At 44.3% G+C, this 22,172-nt stretch overlaps 2 protein-coding genes across 2 annotated transcripts in view; one reads left to right on the forward strand and one right to left on the reverse strand.

Moving 5' to 3' along the window:
- The window catches only part of COL4A6 (collagen type IV alpha 6 chain), a 121,022-nt gene extending 112,286 nt beyond the window's left edge, over positions 1 to 8,736 (forward strand). Inside the window, exons 33-45 of the mRNA XM_048959945.1 lie at positions 51 to 125; positions 511 to 618; positions 1,337 to 1,444; positions 1,869 to 1,940; positions 2,774 to 2,899; positions 3,219 to 3,335; positions 4,186 to 4,347; positions 4,836 to 4,934; positions 5,217 to 5,363; positions 5,856 to 5,972; positions 6,697 to 6,888; positions 7,116 to 7,402; positions 8,006 to 8,736. Of these exons, the coding sequence (XP_048815902.1) occupies positions 51 to 125; positions 511 to 618; positions 1,337 to 1,444; positions 1,869 to 1,940; positions 2,774 to 2,899; positions 3,219 to 3,335; positions 4,186 to 4,347; positions 4,836 to 4,934; positions 5,217 to 5,363; positions 5,856 to 5,972; positions 6,697 to 6,888; positions 7,116 to 7,402; positions 8,006 to 8,266 (1,871 nt within the window). The 3' untranslated portion in view covers positions 8,267 to 8,736. The remainder of the gene's footprint in view (positions 1 to 50; positions 126 to 510; positions 619 to 1,336; positions 1,445 to 1,868; positions 1,941 to 2,773; positions 2,900 to 3,218; positions 3,336 to 4,185; positions 4,348 to 4,835; positions 4,935 to 5,216; positions 5,364 to 5,855; positions 5,973 to 6,696; positions 6,889 to 7,115; positions 7,403 to 8,005) is intronic.
- Positions 8,737 to 10,553: 1,817 nt separating this feature from the next.
- On the reverse strand, positions 10,554 to 22,117 carry ATG4A (autophagy related 4A cysteine peptidase). The gene is made up of 13 exons (XM_048959954.1): positions 21,986 to 22,117; positions 21,248 to 21,358; positions 20,117 to 20,188; positions 19,584 to 19,682; positions 18,478 to 18,579; positions 17,585 to 17,657; positions 16,204 to 16,283; positions 15,217 to 15,404; positions 15,026 to 15,104; positions 14,058 to 14,203; positions 12,983 to 13,039; positions 12,075 to 12,186; positions 10,554 to 11,815 (listed from the first exon to the last, which is right to left on the reverse strand). The coding sequence occupies exons 1-13, from the start codon at positions 21,993 to 21,995 to the stop codon at positions 11,751 to 11,753; spliced, it is 1,194 nt and encodes a 397-aa protein (XP_048815911.1). The 5' UTR covers positions 21,996 to 22,117; the 3' UTR covers positions 10,554 to 11,750.
- Positions 22,118 to 22,172: the final 55 nt, after the last annotated feature.

Consider the following 22,172-nt stretch of genomic DNA (forward strand, 5'->3'; position numbering starts at 1 on the left):
GCTCCCAGTCAGGTACAGAATGGTCTTCTCAATTTGTCTTTCTTTTCCAGGTGACCAGGGAGAGTCTGCTGGTGTTCCTGGCACTGCTGGAGTTAAAGGAGAGCGAGGGGACCCAGGATTCCCAGGTAGAGTAGCCCTTAATTGCACTTCAAGACTGCAGAATTTCAGGAATTAAGTTGGATAGCTGTGCTCTGCTCAAGGTTGTTTATAATCAGTAAAGTTAGATACTTTTGTCTCGTCCTGTAGAAGAGATTTGAGAAGTCTAGTATCCAGGTAGACCACAAATCTGGATGATAATGAGCATGTCCTAAACCCACCCAATTTGCATGCTGCATCCCATTTCACTCCCTGAAGAGCTGGGGAATTTGCACTGATGTTTGGTGTCCGGGAGGCTGCTCCAGGGCCAGCAGACCTAAGTGCTGCAGCTGCAGTTTAATATGTTTCTTTTCAGACCTACCTCCACTTACTTTACCTCGTGCTCTGGTGTAGTGTATGCTTTTATCGTTTCAGGAGAGAGAGGGAGAGAAGGACTCAAGGGTGAATCAGGCTACCCAGGAAGCACTGGAGTGAACGGGATTAAAGGTGGCCCAGGAGATCTTGGCCAAGAAGGACCAGCAGGTACTGGACTAGGCACCTAAGTTCTGCAGTTCATTGTGTAACTGTGGGACAGCCTCACCACACTGCTCCTGAGTCCTGGTCAGCCCATGTCAGCTGAGGCTTACATAATAAGGTTGACAAGAAGATGGGGATTTTCTCTGACATTACTGTAAGGTGTCACCTTGTCCAGTTGAAACTGATCCTTTGGGTTGACTGTGTTGTGAATCCTGCACAAGTGAAACCCAAAAGAATTGCTCTAACAAACAAGGAAGACCTTAATGAGAGATAAGCAATAGCAGCTTTTTTGTGGCTGCTTATGGGCAAGACTGCCCTAAAATCTCCCACTGCAACACTTTGTGGCTGTGTCTCTGAATAGTGAAGTAGCAAGTATACTCTCAAATTGTTATTGGAATAACAGGTGGAAGGCCAGTGGAAGTTGTTGTTGGAATATTTTACTTGAAAACCAATTTAATTAGTTATTCACAAGGTGAACTTTTCCAGCCTACAGCTTAGTGGGTGATGAAGAATGTCAGTTCTGAGGGCTTTCTTTTCTTCAAAAGCTATCAAAGAAACAGTTTGATGGTGCTATTAGTGGTAGTGAAGAAGATTTTTATGTTTTTTATTATTCTTTACATGGTAATTTACTCATGAGTTAAGATCAGAAGCTGCAGGATGATGGAGCTGTGAGCTGAACTGTCTTGGATATGTAGTATGGAAACATTTTGGTGCTTGTTTTTAGGAATCCCTGGAAATGCTGGACTAAGAGGGTTCTCTGGGCCACCGGGGCCTCCAGGGCAGCCTGGATCTGTTGGATTCCCAGGAGCTCGTGGAACAGCAGGACCAAAAGGTATGTCTGGAGCCTGCATATGGGGGGAGGAATTGGGTCAGAAAACCAGGGTTTCAGCCAAGTGTATCACAGCGGGCAGGCAGCACGTTATGTGTGGGCCAGCTGTGCGTGGGAAATCAGCTCATCTCTTGGCAATGTTAGTGCAGGCACCAGCTGCTAGAAGGGAGCTGAGGAGTGCTTGGAAAGGGGAGGTTCTTTCTTGATTTGGATCACTAATGGGATTCCACCAAGGGTAAAACCAGTGAGAGCATGGAAAGTTTCCATGGAGGGGAGCTGAACGAAGGGAAGCTTTATGTGTACTGTGTTGCTCCCTGTCCTGTTTCTCACACCTGTTGTAGTTTCTGTGAAGCATGTTATGCATTTCCATCTAACTAGACTGTTTGCTTATATGCTCACTTAGTAAGTGTTCCCAATGTCTCTTCAGGGTTCCATGGATTTCCAGGTTTAAATGGTCTGAATGGCTTGCCGGGCACAAAAGGGTCTCCTGGAACACCAGGTAAAGGAAATGTATGGCCAAAGTGTCCTAGGTGGGAATATGCATTAAGTGGTCCATTATGAGAGCAGTGCTCCCCACAAAATTGCTGTTTCACCCAGTTGTGGATTAAACTACAGTATCAAAGGAAGGAAAATATCAGAATACTGAATGTGCATGAGCAAATTCTTTAATGCCAGTGAGAATAGGATGCAGTCTGTGGAGTGAAGGAGGTTTTTCTGTGGGTAGTTCTCCTTGATTTCCTGAAGGACTGTGTTGCTGCTGGAAAGTCAGTGGAATGAAATCACGAAGCTCTTCCATTTCCAGTGAATGCTTGATTTTACAGGGCAGCATCAAGTACTCTCTTTGAGTTGGACTAAGTGATGCTGTTTCCTTACTGCTCTCCATTATGTGGAACTTAAGAAAAATCTCAGTAAAATTCCAGTCATAGGATGATTTAGATTGGAAGGGACCTTTAAGATCATCTAGTTCCAGCTCCTCTGCAGGGACATCTCCCTCTAGACCAGGTCGGAAGCTGATTTCTTCCATCAGATCTGAATTCTGCTTTTGGGCTCTTGCTGTACTTTTTCATATTGTTAACTGTGTGAAATAGAATGTGGTTCTGTTTTGCAAAGTGTTTTGCAAAATCCAAAGGAGGAAAACCTTTCCAAAGGGGCTTGTTTGGTTACAATAATCTTGTAAAGTAGCATTTCAAAGCTAGGCTTTGAAATTTTGTATGTGAAAATAGACAGCTTTGTTGTATAAAATTAGAAGGATAGCTGTGTTCTATTAGTGTAATGAATTAACTGCTAGTAGCTTGTTTGAATAGGCTTTCATCTTTAACCATCTTTTATTAGGTCTGAGTGAAGTTGGACTGAAAGGCCCTGCGGGTCTCCCTGGTCTGAAGGGTGAGGAAGGTTCTCCAGGCTTGGGTAGAGGAGCTGTAGGATTCCCAGGGCCAAAAGGCTCATCAGGAGACATGGGTAAGTACTGATGTTTGTAAGCCTGGTGGAATGTGTTGCAACCCAGGCTGATGGGTTTGCACAGCTAGAGGAATTACCAGAGAGAACTCCTAAAGTCATAGAAGTAGACAGTAGTCTCACAGGTAAATATTAAATCTGTGATGTGGTTATATGGTTGAGAAACTCTATGTAGTTCTTACAGTGTCTGAACAGCAGAAAATAGCAATTTCTTTCCCTTTGTTCTCCTCATTATATACTTCTCAGCCACTCATTCTGTTCATATCACCTCTATGACTGTGAGCTTGGGATATACTTTCTCACTTGGTATTTCTTATTCTAGGTCCCCCAGGTCCTGTGGGACTGCCTGGCTTGCCAGGAACTCCTGGAGTTTCTCTTCCTTCTGATATACGTGGGAGACCTGGGGATGCTGGCCATCCAGGACTTGATGGGAGTTCAGGTATGGATACAGACCTCATAAGGGGAATAGAGTAGCTAAGAGGATTTCTGTTAGTTTTTGTGGGTTATTTTTAATGCACTTTCTTGAAGAACTCTTAAGGATGATGACTTAGAGTAGCACTGCTTTAATAATCTGATTTTTAGATCAAGGCTTGAGAATAAGGAGCTCTGTTTTCAGTTCCTGCTATTTAATCCTGGTTTGATATAGCCTATTAATAAAGCTCTGTGATCAATACTCATTTCACCCATTGTGATGTTGAAGACAGAGTCAGGCACTAAGGTAACTACTAAGGTCCAATGTATTATTTGGACTGTGGTTTCTACAGCTGTAATCATAGGCTCCTTGTGAAATTTAGAAGTTATCTGTGGGAACTGAGAGGCAGCACAACGTTGTTGCTACTCGAAGATGCATAGGGAGTGATTGTTCTAAGGTCAATAGCAAGTTTACCTTGAAGTTTGAAAGGTCTGTCATGATAGCATTAGTGCCTATTCATTGCCTAACAGCCTTATTGAAGAGGCTGAGACTTTTCCTGGCCAGACATTTGAAGCCACTGCAGTTGTTCTCCAAGGTAATATGTGGGTCACCAGGCTAACTACCAGCTGGGGTGAGGGCTACATGTGTTCAGGCCCAGGGTTTGAAGTAAGGTGACTGTGGTCAAAAGGATTTAAAGGTTTCTCATACCTGCATTTACGTAAGTAACTGAGGCCTGGTTCTTTTCCTTTGGGGGAGGACAATCTTGGAAATACAAACAGCCAAACAACGACCGTCCACTAGAATGACCCACTGGGGATAGCAATAGCATTTACTTTGCCTCAAGAGGAGATTGTGCCAATTATCACTTTGTCTCTAGGCCTTCCAGGTCCTCCGGGACCACGAGGGCCCCCTGGACCAGCTTTTGACCAAGGCGACACAGGCAATCCGGGTTTCCCTGGTGTTCCTGGCTTGCAAGGTGGTAAAGGTGATGTGGGACCTCCTGGTCCCATTGGACTCCCTGGTGTATCTGGATTCAAAGGTAATCTTGCCATGAAAAGAATCTGGGAGTCGTTTGGCAGCTGTCACCACGACAGTATGAATGGTTATTGGGTGGTGTCTGTGACTGCTTTGTGTGTGAGCACAGCTGAGCTTGTTGTCTGTCTTTCCTTTCTGTCCATGCAGGTTTTACCTATGACTGGTAAAGTGAGGCCAGCTCCAGGTTTTAGTCAGTGCATCCCACATGAGTTTTTAATTTTCTTTCTTTTTTTTTTTCCTGGGTACTTGATGTCCACATGGAAGAATATTGTCAATCAAGTGTAATTATGTAACAGTGGAAATTCTTGTCTCAAGTCTCTGCAGCCATTCTGGTCATTATGTGAGCACAGAGTTCCTGAAGGGTCACAGTCCCCTCTGTCTCAGAGCAGAAATAGTGTTCTCATTCCTGCCATCAGTGTGTTTCTCAGTGCCCAGCTGAGGAATCAGAACCTCATGCTCAGCTTCTGAGGTTTCATCTGTGTACCTTTGCAGGTGTCAGAGGCGAGCCTGGTCTTATGGGGATGCCAGGTAAAGATGGGCCTCCAGGGGATCCTGGTTACCCTGGGCTGAAAGGTGAAATGGGACGCCGAGGTGAGTGCCAGAGAATTGGAAAAGCTTTACTTTGTTGCAAACGGTTTGGGGTAGAGAAAGTTCCAGAGCTCTCCTAATTGGCTTATCTGGGGGGGCTTCTTGGTTTCTTAAAGAATTGAAATAAATTAGAAAGAGCTTAGTGTATCATGTTTCAGAAAGATACCCAGTGTGGATGTATTAAGGCAGCCTTAATTAAACGTGCTTCTCTTGTGTGTCAGCATTATCGTCAAAGCCGTGCACCTTTTTGTGATGTACTTCCACTGTCTCTTACACTGTGTGCAGGTCTCCCTGGCCAACCAGGGGCTCCAGGTGTAACCCCACAGGCAGAAGAAATCACAGCCCCTGCAGGCTTACCGGGTCTGCCAGGGATTGATGGTGTTCCTGGCTTTGACGGAGATCCTGGATTCCAGGGCCCGGTTGGAAAGCCAGGTAAAATAAACCACTCAGATCACTGACATTGTGGCCTTCTGGAAGAGAAATACTACTCTCAGTGCGTTATGAAAGTTTTTCTAGCAATGGAAATCACTCAATCCAAAAACATACAAATGCCATGTTTTACTACTGCTAGAACATGCTTGATAAATTCTTGTCATGCACTTTGATAGTGCTTTCGAGTGGATGCTGCAGAATGAGGAGCAGCAGCTGTGGTATAGCTGGTATGATGCCAGCTCTGGTAGCAGCAGGTGGAGTGATCCTGAAAGTGATTCACTACTGAGAATTCTTTGGAGTGTCAGTGGAATGCTGCTACTGGAGAAGTGATACAAACTTCAGCCTGGGCCGCTACCACTAGTTTGTATCTAGAGCTGTTTAAGAGTGAGCTCTCAGACCATGGATAACAGATTTCTGCTTGTGAATATAGTTGTAGGACTGAAGGTACTGGAATGAGGAGGGAACGTTAGTAGTAACCATATTTGATTTCAGGTGCAAAGGGCCTGCCAGGCAGATCTGGTTTGAAAGGACGTGACGGTTTACCTGGATCACCTGGCATAGCTGGTGACCCGGGACCTTTGGGTGCCCCAGGACCTCAGGGATTTGAAGGTAATGGCATGATTTGCAGAGCACAGATCATTAGACTTTTCTTTGTCCACAAATTCTGAAGAAACCAAATTAGTTACCTTAGGGAGAGTGGGGATGTACATGATCTTCTGCTTTGTATCTGCAATGAAGTAAATTTTGTCTTCAGTAAGGAAGATTACGTCACGTCGTTGTTGTCTGTTGCTGCTGATGTTTCCCTAGGTACAATTCTGAACATCTTTTGGTTTCAGTGTTCTAAGGATGTAGGAGCCATCTTGGAGGTTTGAAGGAGCAGTGGTCCTTCAGCAGTGGTTTGAACTCACAGTGAGCACAGTTGAGAGGGTTGGGTGATACAGGCATGATGGAAAGAGAGAAGGGTGGGATTCTGCCACAGATTTGTACAGCTGTTGGCCTTTCTGTGTCAAAGAAATATCAACATTAAAGCACTAGAGAGAAAATTTATTATGTTTTGGCTGGTGCTTTGGGATCTTCAGAATATGAGAATGTGGGTACTGTGAGATAGATGCTAACACTCTGGCATTAGAGTTGTTGGGGAAAGACAGAAAATGAAATGAGGTAGGAAATGAATGGGTGCCACAGTGAAGCAACTGCTTTTGGAACTGGTTTGCCTCGTTGGTCACACAGCCCTCCAAACTTGGCCTCTTTGTCGTACAACACAATGCCAAAATCAGCTGTAGAGCCAAGTGACACCCACCCTGCCAGTGGTGAGTTCTCTTCTGCCTTCTAGGTGCCGCTGGAAAGCCAGGCGCGCTCGGCTTGCCGGGAATGCCTGGTCGGAGCGTGGGTGTCGGGTACACCTTGGTGAAGCACAGCCAGTCAGACCAAGTCCCGCCTTGTCCTGTTGGCATGAACAAGCTCTGGGATGGCTACAGCTTGTTGTACGTGGAGGGGCAGGAAAAATCACACAACCAGGATCTCGGTGAGTTGACGGGCTTCTCTTGGGCATGAACGGTGTAGGTCAAAACCCCTTTTCTCATGTGCGGTTTTCATTGGTACTGCTGACAGCTGCTGTAGGGAAAGTCTCCCTGACCAGAATCTGCTGTGGAAGCAGTGTTACTTGTGCCATGCTATGCTACTCTTGGCTAGTGTGCATGAGCTGGAACATTTGGCAGATGCTTGGTATGACTGTTTGCCCAATTCTTGCAGGTTTTGCTGGCTCTTGTTTGCCCCGCTTCAGCACTATGCCTTTTATTTACTGCAACATCAATGAAGTGTGCTACTATGCCAGCCGAAATGACAAGTCCTACTGGCTGTCCACCACCGCTCCCATCCCCATGATGCCAGTGAGCAGCAGTCAGATCCCACAGTACATCAGTCGTTGCTCCGTGTGCGAAGCACCATCCCAGGCTGTGGCTGTGCACAGCCAGGATATCACCATCCCTCAGTGTCCCCTTGGTTGGCGCAGCCTCTGGATAGGATACTCCTTCCTAATGGTAAGGATACCATTGCTACTGCAGTGGCAGCTTTACATGTTTTTTATATCTCCTCATCACTGAGACTGAATTAGCTGAGTTGCTCATAGCAACTTCTTTATCAGCAGGCCTGCTGTAGGCCACTTGTTCCCATTTATCTGGCCTTCTCGTATGCACTGCTCAAGTCTGGTAGTAAAATCGAAGCAGTAGTTCTGCATTGCTACAGATACTCATTGTGCTTCAAACCTTTAAGTGCAGAAACACTAATTAAGCTGCAGTATTTCCTTAATCCCCTCTGTCTTCTGGAATATTATTTCCACTGTAATCCCCTTGAAGCCCAATACTGTAAGGTCATTAGAAAACTATGAAGTCAGCATTATTGTCTTCTGATTTTCCCACTTTGCAATTGCAAAGCTAGATTTCCTTTGTACGAGGACTGCATATTCAGCATAAGCAAATGCCTTTGCTTCTTGCCTCTAGCCCTGACTCAAGACTCAGATACAGATAACCAAGTTATACATTTGGTTGCCCATTATACTTTTCTCAACTACAGAACTTGAAGACTGCCCTATCGCCTCCTCTTCTGTTCCTTTGCACCCACTTAAATGGACATCTTTATTTCAGCACACAGCAGCTGGTGCCGAGGGTGGAGGTCAGTCCCTTGTCTCACCTGGTTCTTGCCTGGAGGATTTCCGTGCTACACCCTTCATTGAATGCAATGGTGCCAGAGGAACGTGCCACTACTTTGCAAACAAATACAGCTTCTGGCTGACCACTGTTGAGCAGTCGCAGCAGTTTGTTGGTGCTCCTCCCTCCGAAACTCTGAAAGCAGGACAGCTTCGGACGAGGGTCAGCCGCTGCCAAGTGTGCATGAAGAACTTGTAACAGAAATGCAAACAGCAGGAGCAGTCTTTGTTACCTGAGAGTAGGCATCGCTGATGTGAAGGAGATAAATTCATAAACCTGTGTTGTGTGTGGTTAATAAAGGAATCAAGATGCCAGAACTCCACAAAAATCGAATGTCAAATCCAGGACTCCACACACAAGGGAAAGATCGGTGCTCAGAAAGCCATTCTATGGATCATGGTGCTATGCTATTTCTCTGCTGTTGTTTGGGGCTTCTTCATTCATGGCTACCTCAGAAAGTCTCTAGGAGTTCTTTATTCAGTCCGAAGCATAACTGGCATCTCACATATACCACTGCCCTGAGCAAGGCGCGCACCAACCACCACGAGACACATCTGCAAAGCTGTGCTTTGTTGGCATCTTTGCAAACAGTGCCTGGCCTAGTGCAAGGGAATGGGCACACATTCTCCTATGAAATGCAGAACTGCCCAAATGTTGTAATGCATTGTAGGTGACTTTGAAACTCTAAGCAGAAGTGGTTGATAACTGACGTGATTAGGGACATTGAGGATGAACGTTTTGCTTTGCTTATACAACAGGTGGGATGTTCTTTGGCTCCACTGATAGGTAATCAATTCTAATCCAAACTCATATCCGCGGTTGATTTTGAGTCCAAACCACCTCCAGCATTTTTCATAGCTCTAACCATATTCCAGATGAAAAGCTTCCTTCAAGGCCTGTCCTTATCTCCTTGTAGTCAAATGACGCGCAGCCACCAGAAACACTTTGTTACTGCAAACCTTCATCTTCTTTCAGAGGTTGCCTTGGCACAGTTTTGGGTAATTATACAAGCTGTGTGTGTATAAAAAGTAGAGGCCTGCTAGCTATCATGCAGTGCTTCTGCAAATACAGAAGAAAGCAGTTAGTTACGAGATGTACAGTTATTATTTCTACAGTCACGATGGGTTGCGTTCTTCCTCTGGGCTGCTTGCTGTTTTCTGCTCGTTTTAAAAATTGCATTTCTATCATAATCCCACATTCCTAGAGGGCATAATTAAAGAGAAGTGCTACTAATTGTATTATCCTTATGTATTTTGAGGGAAAGCCGTGAAAAAGGATGCTAACAGTTACATGACTTCATTAGGTCAGGCTAGTGGTGTGATTATTGATTTCTCTTTCTAGTGACGTGCACAAAACCCTTGTAGTGACATTCCAGGACACTGAAGGAAGTGCCTTGCAAATACACTATCGCCTCAGCTTAAAGATTTTGAAGACTAATTGTCAGATTATTACTATTAATACAAGACTGAGACATGAATTTAAAGTATTTTGTCTCTACTAGTTGCTAGAGGTCTAGCTCTATCCAGCAAAATACTTGAGCAGCTGCTGTTTTTACCTTCAGTGATTGAGGGTGGAACTAGGTGATCCATAAGGTCCCATCCGACCCAAAGTATTCTATGAATCTGCAACGCTTATTTATACGCATAATACGATGTTATTTTCCCAGATTGGAGTCAGAGAGCTCTGTGTGTTCAGAGTTTGAACCACAGTAGAGATGAGCAGAGAGTTTGTGATGAGAATTTTTAGTCCTTCATTTAACTCTTCCCTGCTTGTGAAAGATCCGCAGCTGCTTTGGATGTATTTTGCAATCAGCTTTTAAGATGTTGTAGTGCTCCTGCCTGATGGTCCTTCAGTGCAGAATATCCAATTTACCTTCAGCTGTCCTTGCACAGACTGAGCACATTGTGCTCCCGGTGTAGGCAAACACAAGGTGAAAAAGCTGCTGTGTGCACACCGCAGTGCTCACCATGTGCTGAAAAAGTGTGCAGTTCACTCTGGGAAGTTGTCAGCAATTGGGCTCCCATGGTGCTGTAAGTGTCAGTCAGGTGCGTTTGCAGACTCGATTTTTGAACAGAAACACACAAAGAAGTATTTTTTTCAGGATTAGAACTTCATGCATTTAACGTGCCAGTATCTCTAGAGAAGTATGCTTGTACTGCAAGAAGCTGGCTCTGTTGCTATCGATACCCGAACTTCCCTTGAGTTCTACAAATGGCCTTTTCCTGCTGCTCACCCAGAAACCACGCTCATGCAGCAAACAGCTTGCAGCTCAGGAGGAGAGCTTGGCCCTGCAGAGCTCCTTCAGCTGCTCAGAAGGCATGCAGCTAATCCCTGGGTAGAGGAGGAGAAGTGCTGTTTTTTCTAAGCGTATAGTTTCCAAATTGTGTTTAATAAACATTAAACGGGATGAAACAGGCTCTTCTAAGCTCTTTCCTTTAATATCACACTGGCCTTGTTCAGGAGGTGCAAGTGAGAGGAGACAGCATTCAGTATTTCTCCATGTGTTTTTATTGGTGAAGATGAAGCTCTGCAGTTCACGTTTATCGCACTGTCATGACAAAATGACCACCCTGGGGACTGCCTGGTAGACCTTTAGCATGGAGTAAAAGATCTTTGCCTTAAATTAAGTGTTCTTAGGGCTGCTAGAGACATACTCTGCCTTTTAGAAACACAACTGCCCAGGCTGCTCTGATCAACCTGTAACATTAAGGCACTTAGACCACAACAGTTCTCCAAAGGCAATAACTCAAGTAACAGTGATGTAATCTGTCTATGTGTATATATTAAGTCTTAACATAACCTGCTTTGCATTTATTTCACACAAACAAATTAACAAAATATAGCAGCATACAACCTATGAAAAGCTTAAGAAATTTATTAGATGCACAGATAAAGTGCTATAACAGAAGTCTGTGTAAATCTACTTTAAAATAAATAAGGTACAGTTAAACCACCTTTGACTCTTTTTAGCTCTGAAAGAAATAACCTAAGTTTTAATGATTTTGATGTTAAGGTCAAGGTGAAATATGCCATAGCTATAACAGTGGTTGTGATCTGTATCAACTGTCTTGAGTCTCCCGTTCCTCTCGAGGTCTCCCAGAAGCAGGAAGGCTATTGCAAAATGTATACATTAGACACAGTTCCTTTTACAGAAACATTTTTGTAATAAAGTGTGGTTGCTCAGATACATGTTAAAATATTTAACAAGGAAACAATTTTCTCATGATCCAGTCGATCTTTTAAACAAGACAACGTATTTTTTCCTATGATGCAGCCCACAGGAGGGAACAGAAGTAAACATCCTCCTTAATTGAAGACTGTTTTGCTTTAAGAACTAAACTATTGCATTATTACGAGAGCAAGAAATATCCATTTGGGTTATCCCTTTCTCCAAACAAAGAGCCCAGCGACTTGCTTATTTTTGCCTTAATCTCAAAGGCCTGTTTGTCTTCAGGTAAGATATTGAAAAGAGATTCCCATTAAGCATCTTACTACAAGAGCTTTTATTGCCTTTCCATCTGGGGAAGCTCTTGTTAAACTGTCGGTGGAGTTTTGGATGCTACTTGGATTCTGTGCTCTGTTTTTTCCATAATTTCAGGCACTTTGGGGCTAACATGGCTGTAAGTCAATGCAGTGATATTAGCAATGTGTTCAGTACTCAGAAGAGTCACCGCAGTTTCCTTCATACACTCAGGATTTCAAATTCTTCTTCCAATTCAAACAGCTTGTCAGTAGATTCAATGAGTTCTGCAAAACAGAAGTAATGCTCAGTACTGCCTGACTATTTACCCAAAAGAAAAAACTTTGGAAAACGCATTGCAGAAAATATCTTGTAAGAGTGATAAAAATAAGTAAATCCATGCTGGCAGTTGTAAGGACTGTTTGGACAGGTGGGAGATAGGTACTGCTTGATTAGGAAAGCACAGCTATTCCACCTGTGACTGTTCTTCTCTTTGCTAAGGAGGGACACTGAGCTGCACAGGAGGGCTCTCAGCCCGCACCATACCTGCTCCTGTAGTTGTCACTTCTGGCTTCGTTGGAGGTATGAATGGAGGCCAGTGGGGCGGGTGCTTCTGGACGAGCTCAAACATTCGAAGGCTCTGCTGCTTTAGAATCTCCTGAAGACAGAATACTTTCACTTTAAATGCTGCCTTGAGAGAACCCTGAAGCACAGTTAAGTGTCTGTTCAATACAAACATCCTTTCACTACGTGTATCTATCAGGAAACAAAGGCTTTATGCAGACATACTGTGAGGTCCTGTTATATTTTGAGTACCATAGATTTCTAACATTTTCCTTGTTAAAAACACACCTGGCAGACAGATCTCTTGAACTGTACTACAAGATATCACTGTCTTATAACCAGTTTTGATTTCTATACGCCTGTGATTTTGTTTACTTGTAGCAGCAGACACCAAGAATGCTCAGTGTTTTCTGCCTCTTAGAAGAAAAGTACCTGTGTGGAACTCTGCGATAAAAGACAGATCAGCTCCAAAAAAAACAACAGATTAGGAAGATGAGTTTTGATCAGCAGAAGCAGGCTGTTACTGAAGCCAAGTGCTACAGCTCTTCAAAGAGATGTCACCTCCTGATACATATTAGTTATATACAAACTGCTTTCCTCAGCTGTTTGTTTCACAGAAATGCCTTTAGAGGTGTATATACCCCTTTAAGGGTAGCTGTTTCCACCCATTTTTCAAGTGGCAGGGATCCTGGCTGCCAAAGCACTGAACAACTTCTGCTTAACAGCACAGCCCCGATGTGTTAATGCATTCTTCTCCATGGCTCTTTTCATGTGAATACAGAGATAAATGTAATGGGAGTTTCTGGTTTAGGAAAAAAAAAACAACCAACAACCAACCAAAACCATGAATTCCTACAGAGTGAACAAAAATGGTCACTTGCCACTGTTACCTTTTGTACGAGACTGCACCAGTTATCAAAATCACATTCTTCTTTGCAAAAGAAGCCCTGAGGGGGGAAAAAGCAAACAACAAAAATACAACAGAGTGTTATTTGCAAATTACAAATCCGCACTGCAGCAGGTAAAGCAGTGTGAGCAGCAATATGCTGCTATGCTGATTCCCCCTATGGCCACTCAACGAAAGACCCCAAAGATGTGGCAGTTCAGGGCAAGACCCCAAGAGTGGCACAAGGCCCTGCAAACCCCAGCAAACCAGTCCATCAAAAACATGCAGCAGCTGCTGTGTGCTGTCATGGAGCCACAGCCAGCTCCAACAGCCCAGGCATCAGCCTCACATAAAGAACAACCTAAGGACCACTTTCCGTATGGTACCTGTGCTGGAAATACTTGTTCTTCATTCTGCCTTTGTCTGGCTCACTGCATTTTTCCAGATGTTGCAGAGTTACATAGGTAAGTATTTTACAAAAATGAAAATACTTTCTAGAAGTAGCAGTAATAACAGCAGTATGTCAGTGACTGAAAGGCGCTGGTGTCTTGTTTAAAGCTATGGCCACACATCTCATAGGTGACAACTGCCAAATCCCCACCAGAGGATAACGGCACGGGGTCACATTTCATTTCTTCAGATACAACAGGTGCCTACAGAACTCTGTAATGTATGTTGGGTACTTTACAAATAATTCCATTGACAGATATTTATATTAAGATGTAATGAATAACTTGGCCAGAGTGACCAAGCTTATAAGACAGCAACAGAATAAAACAAGTAAGCCTGATTCCATTCCTTTAACCACTACACACATGCTGCTTGCACACAGTAAATGCATTCAGCAAAGAAACTGAAGGTAGCTCCCTGCCATGCAGACAGACAGTGCCTGTGTGACCTGAGATTAATGCATCCTATGTAGTTAAGGTAGAGACAGCTATGTGTTGAAGAAGCAGCTATGTGATCTTGATGCTACGTGTTGATAAAAGACAGCTTTGTGATCTCAATCCTATTCAAGAAACACTTCTTGCCCTTAGTTTGAAATAAAATACATGCGTTTGTTACTTTCTAACACCTACTAAAGCTACTGAAGGGTCCAAATTCATGATCTTCATTCTGTGGGGGGCTTGCTGGCAGTGGAAGCTCTGGTCATCAACTGTGCCGTTCTCTTCTGAATCTACAAAGCTTTGGGTGGTGTGAGGGTCCAAATAGATCAGCTCATTGCCTGTATGGATGACACCCATATGTTGAAAACAAACAAGTGACTTTAATGAGCACTAAGTTAACACTGACTGCGGTGACAATTTATCCAGGTCTTCTGTTTAGGGATTCCTGAGGAGAATCAAAAAGCTTAGGCACAATGTTTCCACAGGACATTTACTGTAACTTCCTATTGTGACCTATTACTCAGATTTTCTGGTTGGTTTGTTCTACCTTTCTCACATACTTTCCTTTTCCCATGTGAGATCCAGTTCTTTCTTTTTTTTGAAACTCAACTGCTGTAATCCCTAACATTCCAAGATCAAAAGATACAGGATGGCCAGAAATTAAATCTGTAATCCCATTAGGCATTCATTCAGAAATTGGAACAAAAATGCCTAAAACAGCTCAGGTTTTACAAAAGAACAAAAGGTCCATAAAACTATGGGCCAAAATCTGGATGACTGTATTTACAACAATTAAAAATGATACAAGAAGATCTGCAAAAAGGTGGAAAAGACACCACTATCAGAACACATTTGAAATACAAGAGAATGAGAGAAGTGACAGTTGCCCAATATACTTGTCGAATGCTACCGGCACCGCTGTGCTGTTTTTGCCTGTCATTACTTCCTTTTGCACCCAGCTTTGCTGTTACCTTTCTGCTTCTGTAAAGGAACACATCATGCTGTTGCTGAAATCCTTCAGGTACGTTTCTTCATCTCTTTGACTGTACTCTGACGTTTCTTTACTTTAGAGATTCATAATTAAACCGCATGCGCTCTCCCCCCAGAAATTTCTCTTTTGATCATCTGCATATTTTGAGTAAGTTTCCCTTTTTCCTTACCTAAAAATCCTATGAAATAATAGGCATTATTTGGTTTCCCTCCTAATGCTCCCAAAGACTGTGGCATCTTAAAGCATTCCTAGGAATTCAAAGGGAAGAAAAGGAAATTATAGTTGATTTGTTTACTGATCTGACGGATACTTGAACTTATTTGACGATAACAACCCGTTCATTGGGGAAAAAAAACTTACTTTAAATGCATCAATATATACTGGATTTATGTGATTTATCCCTAGTCGTAGAGGTATAATAAGCAAGAGGGGCTTCCAGCCTGTGCAGAGTCCTGCTGTGTTCCTGTTCCGGCCAAGAGCACTTCTGTGCAAATGTGCACTGCTGTGGGCTGTGCTGCTGCTCTGGGGAGGGGACCAGCACATCTTCTCTGTGGGAACAAAACCAGAAATCAGTCGGTGCACAAAGGAACACAAAGTACATCTTCCTCTCTGAGATAAATTAGGCTGCTGTGCCAGAGATCTTCACAGAGCTCCCAAGATAAAATGAGCAGGGCATGGAAATTAATTGTAGCTGTTTAGCGGAAGTAATTCTAGCAGCCAGTCTGTGCTGGCACATCGGAGTGAGACACTGCACCGATGACTGGGAGATGAAAATTTAAGCCTGACATTTATGACAGTTACTGTTGGTATTACTAATATGCTCAAGACCTGTCCGTAAAACATCACAGAACTGAAACGGCAGAGATGATGACGTCAGGAACTCCTGGAGGAACTCTTTGCACCCAGCGATGTGAGCATAAAGGAAACAGGGACTGAAGCAGAAGTGGACTGTGGTTAAGCTTCGCTTGTGAATCCACCTTTCTTAGGACTGTGAATTAAGCACGGCCGTGCATTTCTCAGTGCTAGGATCTGCTGCTGCTTTCTTTTTTTGCCTACAAAAAGCACAACTCTTTCACAAACCCTGCATTAAAACCAATTTACATAAGCTGCAACCTTATTCCATCTCTGGGCTAAGAGTTTAGATAGCACAGACCATCTTTGTCTTCTCCCCAGCTGCACAGTGGCTTTAGTTTTGGACACGCAAACTTGAGTTTGTGATTTTTTTATCCCTTTTCTTACACCAGGAAGGAATACAGGTGGCCCTGAAGTTTTTCTTCATGTTTTGATACATTTGGGAAAATGAAGTCTTATCAGAAACAGCTACAGGAGTACTGATGTTTCACTTACTGATGTCTTCAATGACCACTGTGTTGTCCATAGATACATAAACAGCTAATGAATTCCATTCATCAAATAAAGCGAGCTTCCTAGAGAACAAATTAACATGACCTGGTTAGCCCAAGAAGTTGCTTACACTCAGAAAAAACAGGTGATTCTTGAGTAATTAGAAGTTTTCTCCTTTGGAAAAGCAAACTTGTTGGATTTTTGAAAGTCTTGGTGCAATAATGAGTAATCTTTGAATATTAAACATTTAATATATTCGGAAAAATAGATACTGAGTGGTACCAGGAAAAGCATATACACTGTACAATGTGAAAACTGTTTTGTCTCATTGCCAGCTGCAGTAACAGCTCAACCACGTAATTAAGTTTGCTACTTTGTATTGCATTTAACAGCCTACGCCATGGAATCTTGCCCATCGGGTCTGTCATCGTCCAGAAAAGGAAGGAATTCCTTTGCCAGCTTTGCATATTAATTTTTGCATAATAAGTTCTACTGAATTCAGTGGAACTATTTGTGTGTGTGTGTGCAAAGTAGAATTGGACATTAAAAGCTAAAGGAATCCGGGCATCCAAAAGTTAGGTGGGATACAGAGGTTTCTGTTCATTTCTGTTCATTGTGTGAAATCCAGACCTCTGGGAAAGGGAGCTACAGCCTGAAACTGCACAGGCAGACTCAGCTGTTTGAAATAAGCCAGAAAAACCCAGATGTGAGCACTAACCCATGAAGAACCTATCAGTGAGAAGTGCTGGGGTTCAGAGTGTGCTTCAACTCCTCCCTTTCTCCAGAACACGTTCCTGTCCCAAGGCTGCAAAGAACTGCTGCTGAGCACTGAAGACCTGCAGCCTCAATGTCAGGTTACATATCCCCCTTATCCCTCCAAGAACTGGGCAAAGCCAGCTCTTCTAAGACTTCGAGACTCTGAGGAGCTGCCCCATCTTTTGTGGTTGGCACAACTGCTCCCCAGAAAATGAGCAATTGCAGTTCAGTTCCCCCTTGGCCCAGCTGGCTTCTCTCTGAGGTTTCACACCGCCAGCCTAACCTACCTGGTAGAGCTCCTGACCAGCTAAATCTGTGCCTCTATGCAGAAAGAAGCAGACATCTGTGGTGGCTACTGATTAGGGCACACAGGCAGCAGAGCAGCTGGGAACAACTTCAAGGTTCTCTTTTCCAGGCTCTCACTGCACTAAAATCTAGAGCTCACCCATTCCCAATTCAGTTTCTGCCCACCGTATCCCACGTTGCACTTGTAAACACACAGTAAATGTATCCCTGATTCTGAGACAGGCAGATGCAGCCTTTAAAACCCTGCCTGGGCCTTATCCTGATCTCTGAGCCAGGTGCCCTGAGGGAATACATTCTGAATGAGCTGGTAGATCTGACTTACTTTAATACTTGAGCAACTGTATTTGGTCCAAACCACTCTCCAATCGATTTCCCCTCTCCAACACCCATCTGTGCTGTTTTTGTGAAGGGGAAAAAAACAAACCGCAAACACAGAAGAAAAGAGAGATCACAAAGAATCCAATAACAAAAAGTATTCAATGCCTTGGTTAAAGAAGAAGTTTTGAGTAACTGCAAACTGTATTTAGCAATAACAATTATTTTCTCAACCTACACTTTTTTCAAACCCTTCCTGTTGTCAGTTCATGGAACCATAAAGCCACAGAATGCTTGGGTTGGAAGGGACCTTAAAGGCCATCAAGCTCCAAGCTGTGCTGTGGGCTGGCTGCCCTCCCCCCCAGGCTGCTCAGGGCCCCATCCAGTGTGGCCTTGGGCACCTCCAGGGATGGGGCACCCACAGCTCTGAGCAGCAGTGCCAGGGCCTCACTGCCCTCTCAGAATGAAGAATTTTAGTTTAAAGCCATTCCCTGTTCCGACTATCAGCCAGTCACCCTCCTGCTTATAAGCTCCCTTCAAGTACTGGCAGTTCCTTTAATAAAGTTTCTGAACAACAGTAAGATTTATAAATAATTATTACAAATTATTACAGATTACATCAATAAGCTCCATAACTGTCTATTCTAATATTACTGACCCTGGTACCCAAGGCTTACATAGTTTATCAGGGGACAGATTCTAGCATGTGCATTTATTTAGTCTCAGTGAATTGCATTTCTGTGCCATTATACCCCATAGCCATCTACATTCATTTTTATATCTAAATACACACTGCCTTCATAGCCACCACTTAGAGTTATGAATTAACAGATTTCAAATTATTAAGTTTCAGTACAGTAGGAATTTCAGTAGAAAAAGAAACAGAAAGTCTGTTCTTACCCATCTGGTGGATGGAATAACAGCAATCCTTCCTGTCTAGAAAGCATCGGAGGATTCTGTGATATTCTTCTGGTTGTTCTTTGTGTTTTTCCCATTGCCAGTCTGAGAGGAAACACAAAGATTAAAAAAACAAAATTTTCCATTATCCTGATCAAATTTCTGGAGAGTAGTGAGCCACAAAGCCAGGTGGTACAAGAGTAATCCACGAGGGCTGCTCTGAAAGCAACGCCTCCCATTTTATGATGTCAGACTTGGCGATCTGAGAGGTTTTCTCCAACCTGAATGATTCCATGATTCCCACCAATATCCCATTCCATTTTGCTGCCGTGTGACAGCATGGCATCTGACATGGAAGTGAGGATGAAGCAAAGGGGTGGGACTGAATTCTTCCATGCAGAAAAAAAATGGCATCCAGTCATTCATTGAGACTTGCTGAATGTCTCTGGAGACCAAACAGTGGGTGTGAGCACACCACGTGGAAATAAACAGGAGGCATTACTTTCAGAGCGACCTGCATACAATTCATCTCTAAAATTTACATTTTGTTGAGAGTGTCTAGAACTCACACTTTGCTATTTCCTTTAAGCTGTCCTTCATCATCATAGGCTAAATGGCAAAGATGTCATCAACTGCAGACTTATTCTGACTGATGGCTGCTGAGCACTGAGAGCTACTGCTGTACTACTGCTCACATTACCTGTGAGCTTCCAAGGTAATTTAAAACCACGTGCTCTATTTAAATCTTGTGAGATTTGTAGGCATACATCAAATAACAAAAAAGGTCCATACTGGAAAGTGCTCTCACACAGCAAATCCACAACAGCTCTGCCATGTCTGCTTCTGCTTCTACTAGGGGCAGTTTCCTTAGTTAAGGAGAGCAGCAGGATTCCCTGCTTGTTCTCTCTATTTCCCTGCTTAAAGCTGCTATGATTTCACCCAGTCAGACAAGACTAATTCATCAGTAACTTTTACCAAAGCATCAAATAAGGTCTCATTAATAAATCTGGGTTTTGTGCTTTTATGGAATACTACACACACACACACACACACACTGAAGGAACGTGGTCTCCAGACAATACAGATGTTCACTCAGAAGCAGTACACACCTCTTCCTAAATGCCTGCAGATCAGTGCCTGTGCCAGCATCATCTGCCCACATCTCAGCATACATCCCCAGCCAGCGTCAGACGAAGGACCGGTGCCTCCTATTAGGAAGGTTCATCACAATTAATACGGGCTTTGAACTGGAGGCAGAACCACAGAGAAACTGTCAGAGTGTAAGAGCCCAGTTAGGTCTGCTGAAATGTGCAGTAACTGTCCTGTGGATGCAATGCTTTTATTTCCACACTGCTGCTCTAATCTCTACACAGCACAAATAAGGTTTATGTATCCTTGTGCACTTACTCTGCACTCTTCAACAACACTCACAGATATGCACTGCGTGCTGTACAAACATGAGCACCTGATTACGTGCAGGTGTAAGCACACATAGATTTTAATAACTTCAATATGCTGTTTGAATAAACAATTACAACAGTGCTTAAAACGTAATAACGTAAAAATCATTTGTCAGTCCATGAGGCCATCCCTACTCCTGCTATTTAATTCTAATGAGGCAACAGGTCTGCAGTATACTCACCAATAGGAGAAAACTTCCTTCTATACGTAAACCAGAGACGAGCACTGACATCCAACAGTAACTTAGATTTGTCTGGAATGTTTTTAAAAGGAAAGAAATAAACTTTTAGAACCGGAGAATTCCAGTCATTCCTACATAGCCTATATAAAGTGTTCACAGATGACTCCTGTTAACTTCTACATATAAGGTCTTTAATACTTAGATGCTTTTTTAGCCTTTTAAACCTGAGAACTATTGTAGACTTTTAATTAAAGTTGGATTGTTAAGAATGAAATAATTACCAGGCAATGAAGTTGTAAAAGGTGTTTGGAATGATTCTGTCTAGCTTGAATGAAATGCTATGGAGAACTACGTCCTTAGGAAAGAACTGGTAAAGCAAGTTAAGGTGAAAAATTTCTACGTGCCAAACAGCATAGAATTATGCATCACTTCCAAACCCAATACACTGTTATTTCTTGAAAGTCCCACCTGACTTAATTAATTCTTTCTTGTCTCTTCTTTTTTTCTTTTTTCTTTTTTTTTTTTTAAATATACACTTACAGAATTCTCCCAAAGGCTCACAAAGATTTCTTAAGCTCTTACCTGCTGCTTTCTCTCTGAGCTGTGCTCAGACCCACTGGCCTTTCAAGGGATCTCTCAGCCCACCAAGGCTGAGCACAGGACCCTTGGCTGTCCCAATACCATGGCTGCAATAACAGCTGCTACCACTGACATGTAACACAGGGTTACGCCCTTGTCCCCTCCCCAAGGAGCAACACTCAGTTCTGAATCATATAGAATCGCTAAAGCTAACGTTGCTTTTCACCAAATTACAGCACACGCCTCAGATTATTATTTTTTATTGTGCTGATGATTTTGAAATCTCACTTTACAGCTGACAGACAGCTCCCCTCGAGGGTAAATAACATCAGCAATACCAACCATTCCCTGCAGATTTGTTTTAATTTCTGAAGCGCCTGGTGATGGGCAGGGACCGAACTCACATCTCTGCCAGTCGTGCAGTCTCTGCACCAGCAGTGACAGACAGCGACAAGGGGACCACTACCTACAGCTGGGGGTTTTGTTTCCAGGGAGGAGCTGCTGCTGCACCACAACCAGCATGTCACAGAAGAGTCTTCACGTTAGAGATACCTTCATTCAGGTGGTGCCGCCTTCCCAGAATCCACACCGGCTCATCGGTGTCGGGAAATTCTTCTAAGTATTCCGACAGAATAGTGATCTGGTTTTCATACCTGGACAGAACTGAGTACAACAGGGCAGCTCAGCCCCCGCCCCGCTCCGACAGCACGACATGGCTGCCGCCGCACGGCCCGGCTGCGGAGGGAGGGAGGGGAGGAGGGTCTGCCTGCGTCACGGGCTAACGGTAATTAATACCGATTAGAGAAGGAAGTCCGATCGCTGCAGGGTTTTGGTTTTTTTTTTTCTTTTTCTTTCATGACTAAAGCGGGGCTCGTTGGAAGAGTAAAAATGCCCCTCGGTCGTTGTCTTTCAGACGTCAACCTGAAGAAACAGCGCCGACCGCAAGCGTGAAGCCGAAGCAGACGCGATCCTACGCCGCTCCTCACGCAGGAAGAACGACGGCGCCGCGTGAGAGCGGCACAGCGCCCGCAGCTGCCACACAGCCGCCCCGCCCGCACGGCTGGACAGCAGCTCCCGGATCCTCCCGGCAAGCCCTCGCGGACCGCGCTTCCCGGAGCCGACGGCGCCGTGCCCGGCTCCCGCCCCGGCCGGAAGGCCCCGACGTCCCGCCCCGAGGCGCGGGCCTCGCGCCGAGGCCGGCTGGGTTTACCTCAGCGATCCCGCTGCGCGCGGCTCGCCCCGATCCCGCCGCTTCCCCTCGCCCCGCGGCCCCGTCCCGCCGCCCCTCACCTGACTCCATCCTCCCGCCGTCACCATCCTCCTCCTCGGCCCGACGCGGAGGTCCGACGCGGAGGCCGCGCGGGGCGCTCCGGGAGCTGTAGTTCCGCCGCAGAACGGCGGCGCGCCGCGTCCCGCCAGGCGGACTACAAATCCCGGCAATCCCCGCGGCGCGGAGGCGGCCTACGGACGCGATCGG

The sequence above is a fragment of the Lagopus muta genome, chromosome 13, assembly GCF_023343835.1.
Source record: "Lagopus muta isolate bLagMut1 chromosome 13, bLagMut1 primary, whole genome shotgun sequence".
Taxonomy (NCBI): Eukaryota; Metazoa; Chordata; class Aves; order Galliformes; family Phasianidae; genus Lagopus; species Lagopus muta.

Bases quoted from the DNA above. Each gene is read 5' to 3' on its own strand.
- ATG4A (XM_048959954.1), bottom strand. The intron at 18,580-19,583 runs GTGTGTACTGCT...GTTTCCTCTCAG, and splicing joins CTGCAGGCATTTAGGAAGAG to ACTGGCAATGGGAAAAACAC. The intron at 15,105-15,216 runs GTAAGTTTTTTT...TTGAATTCCTAG, and splicing joins TATATATTGATGCATTTAAA to GAATGCTTTAAGATGCCACA.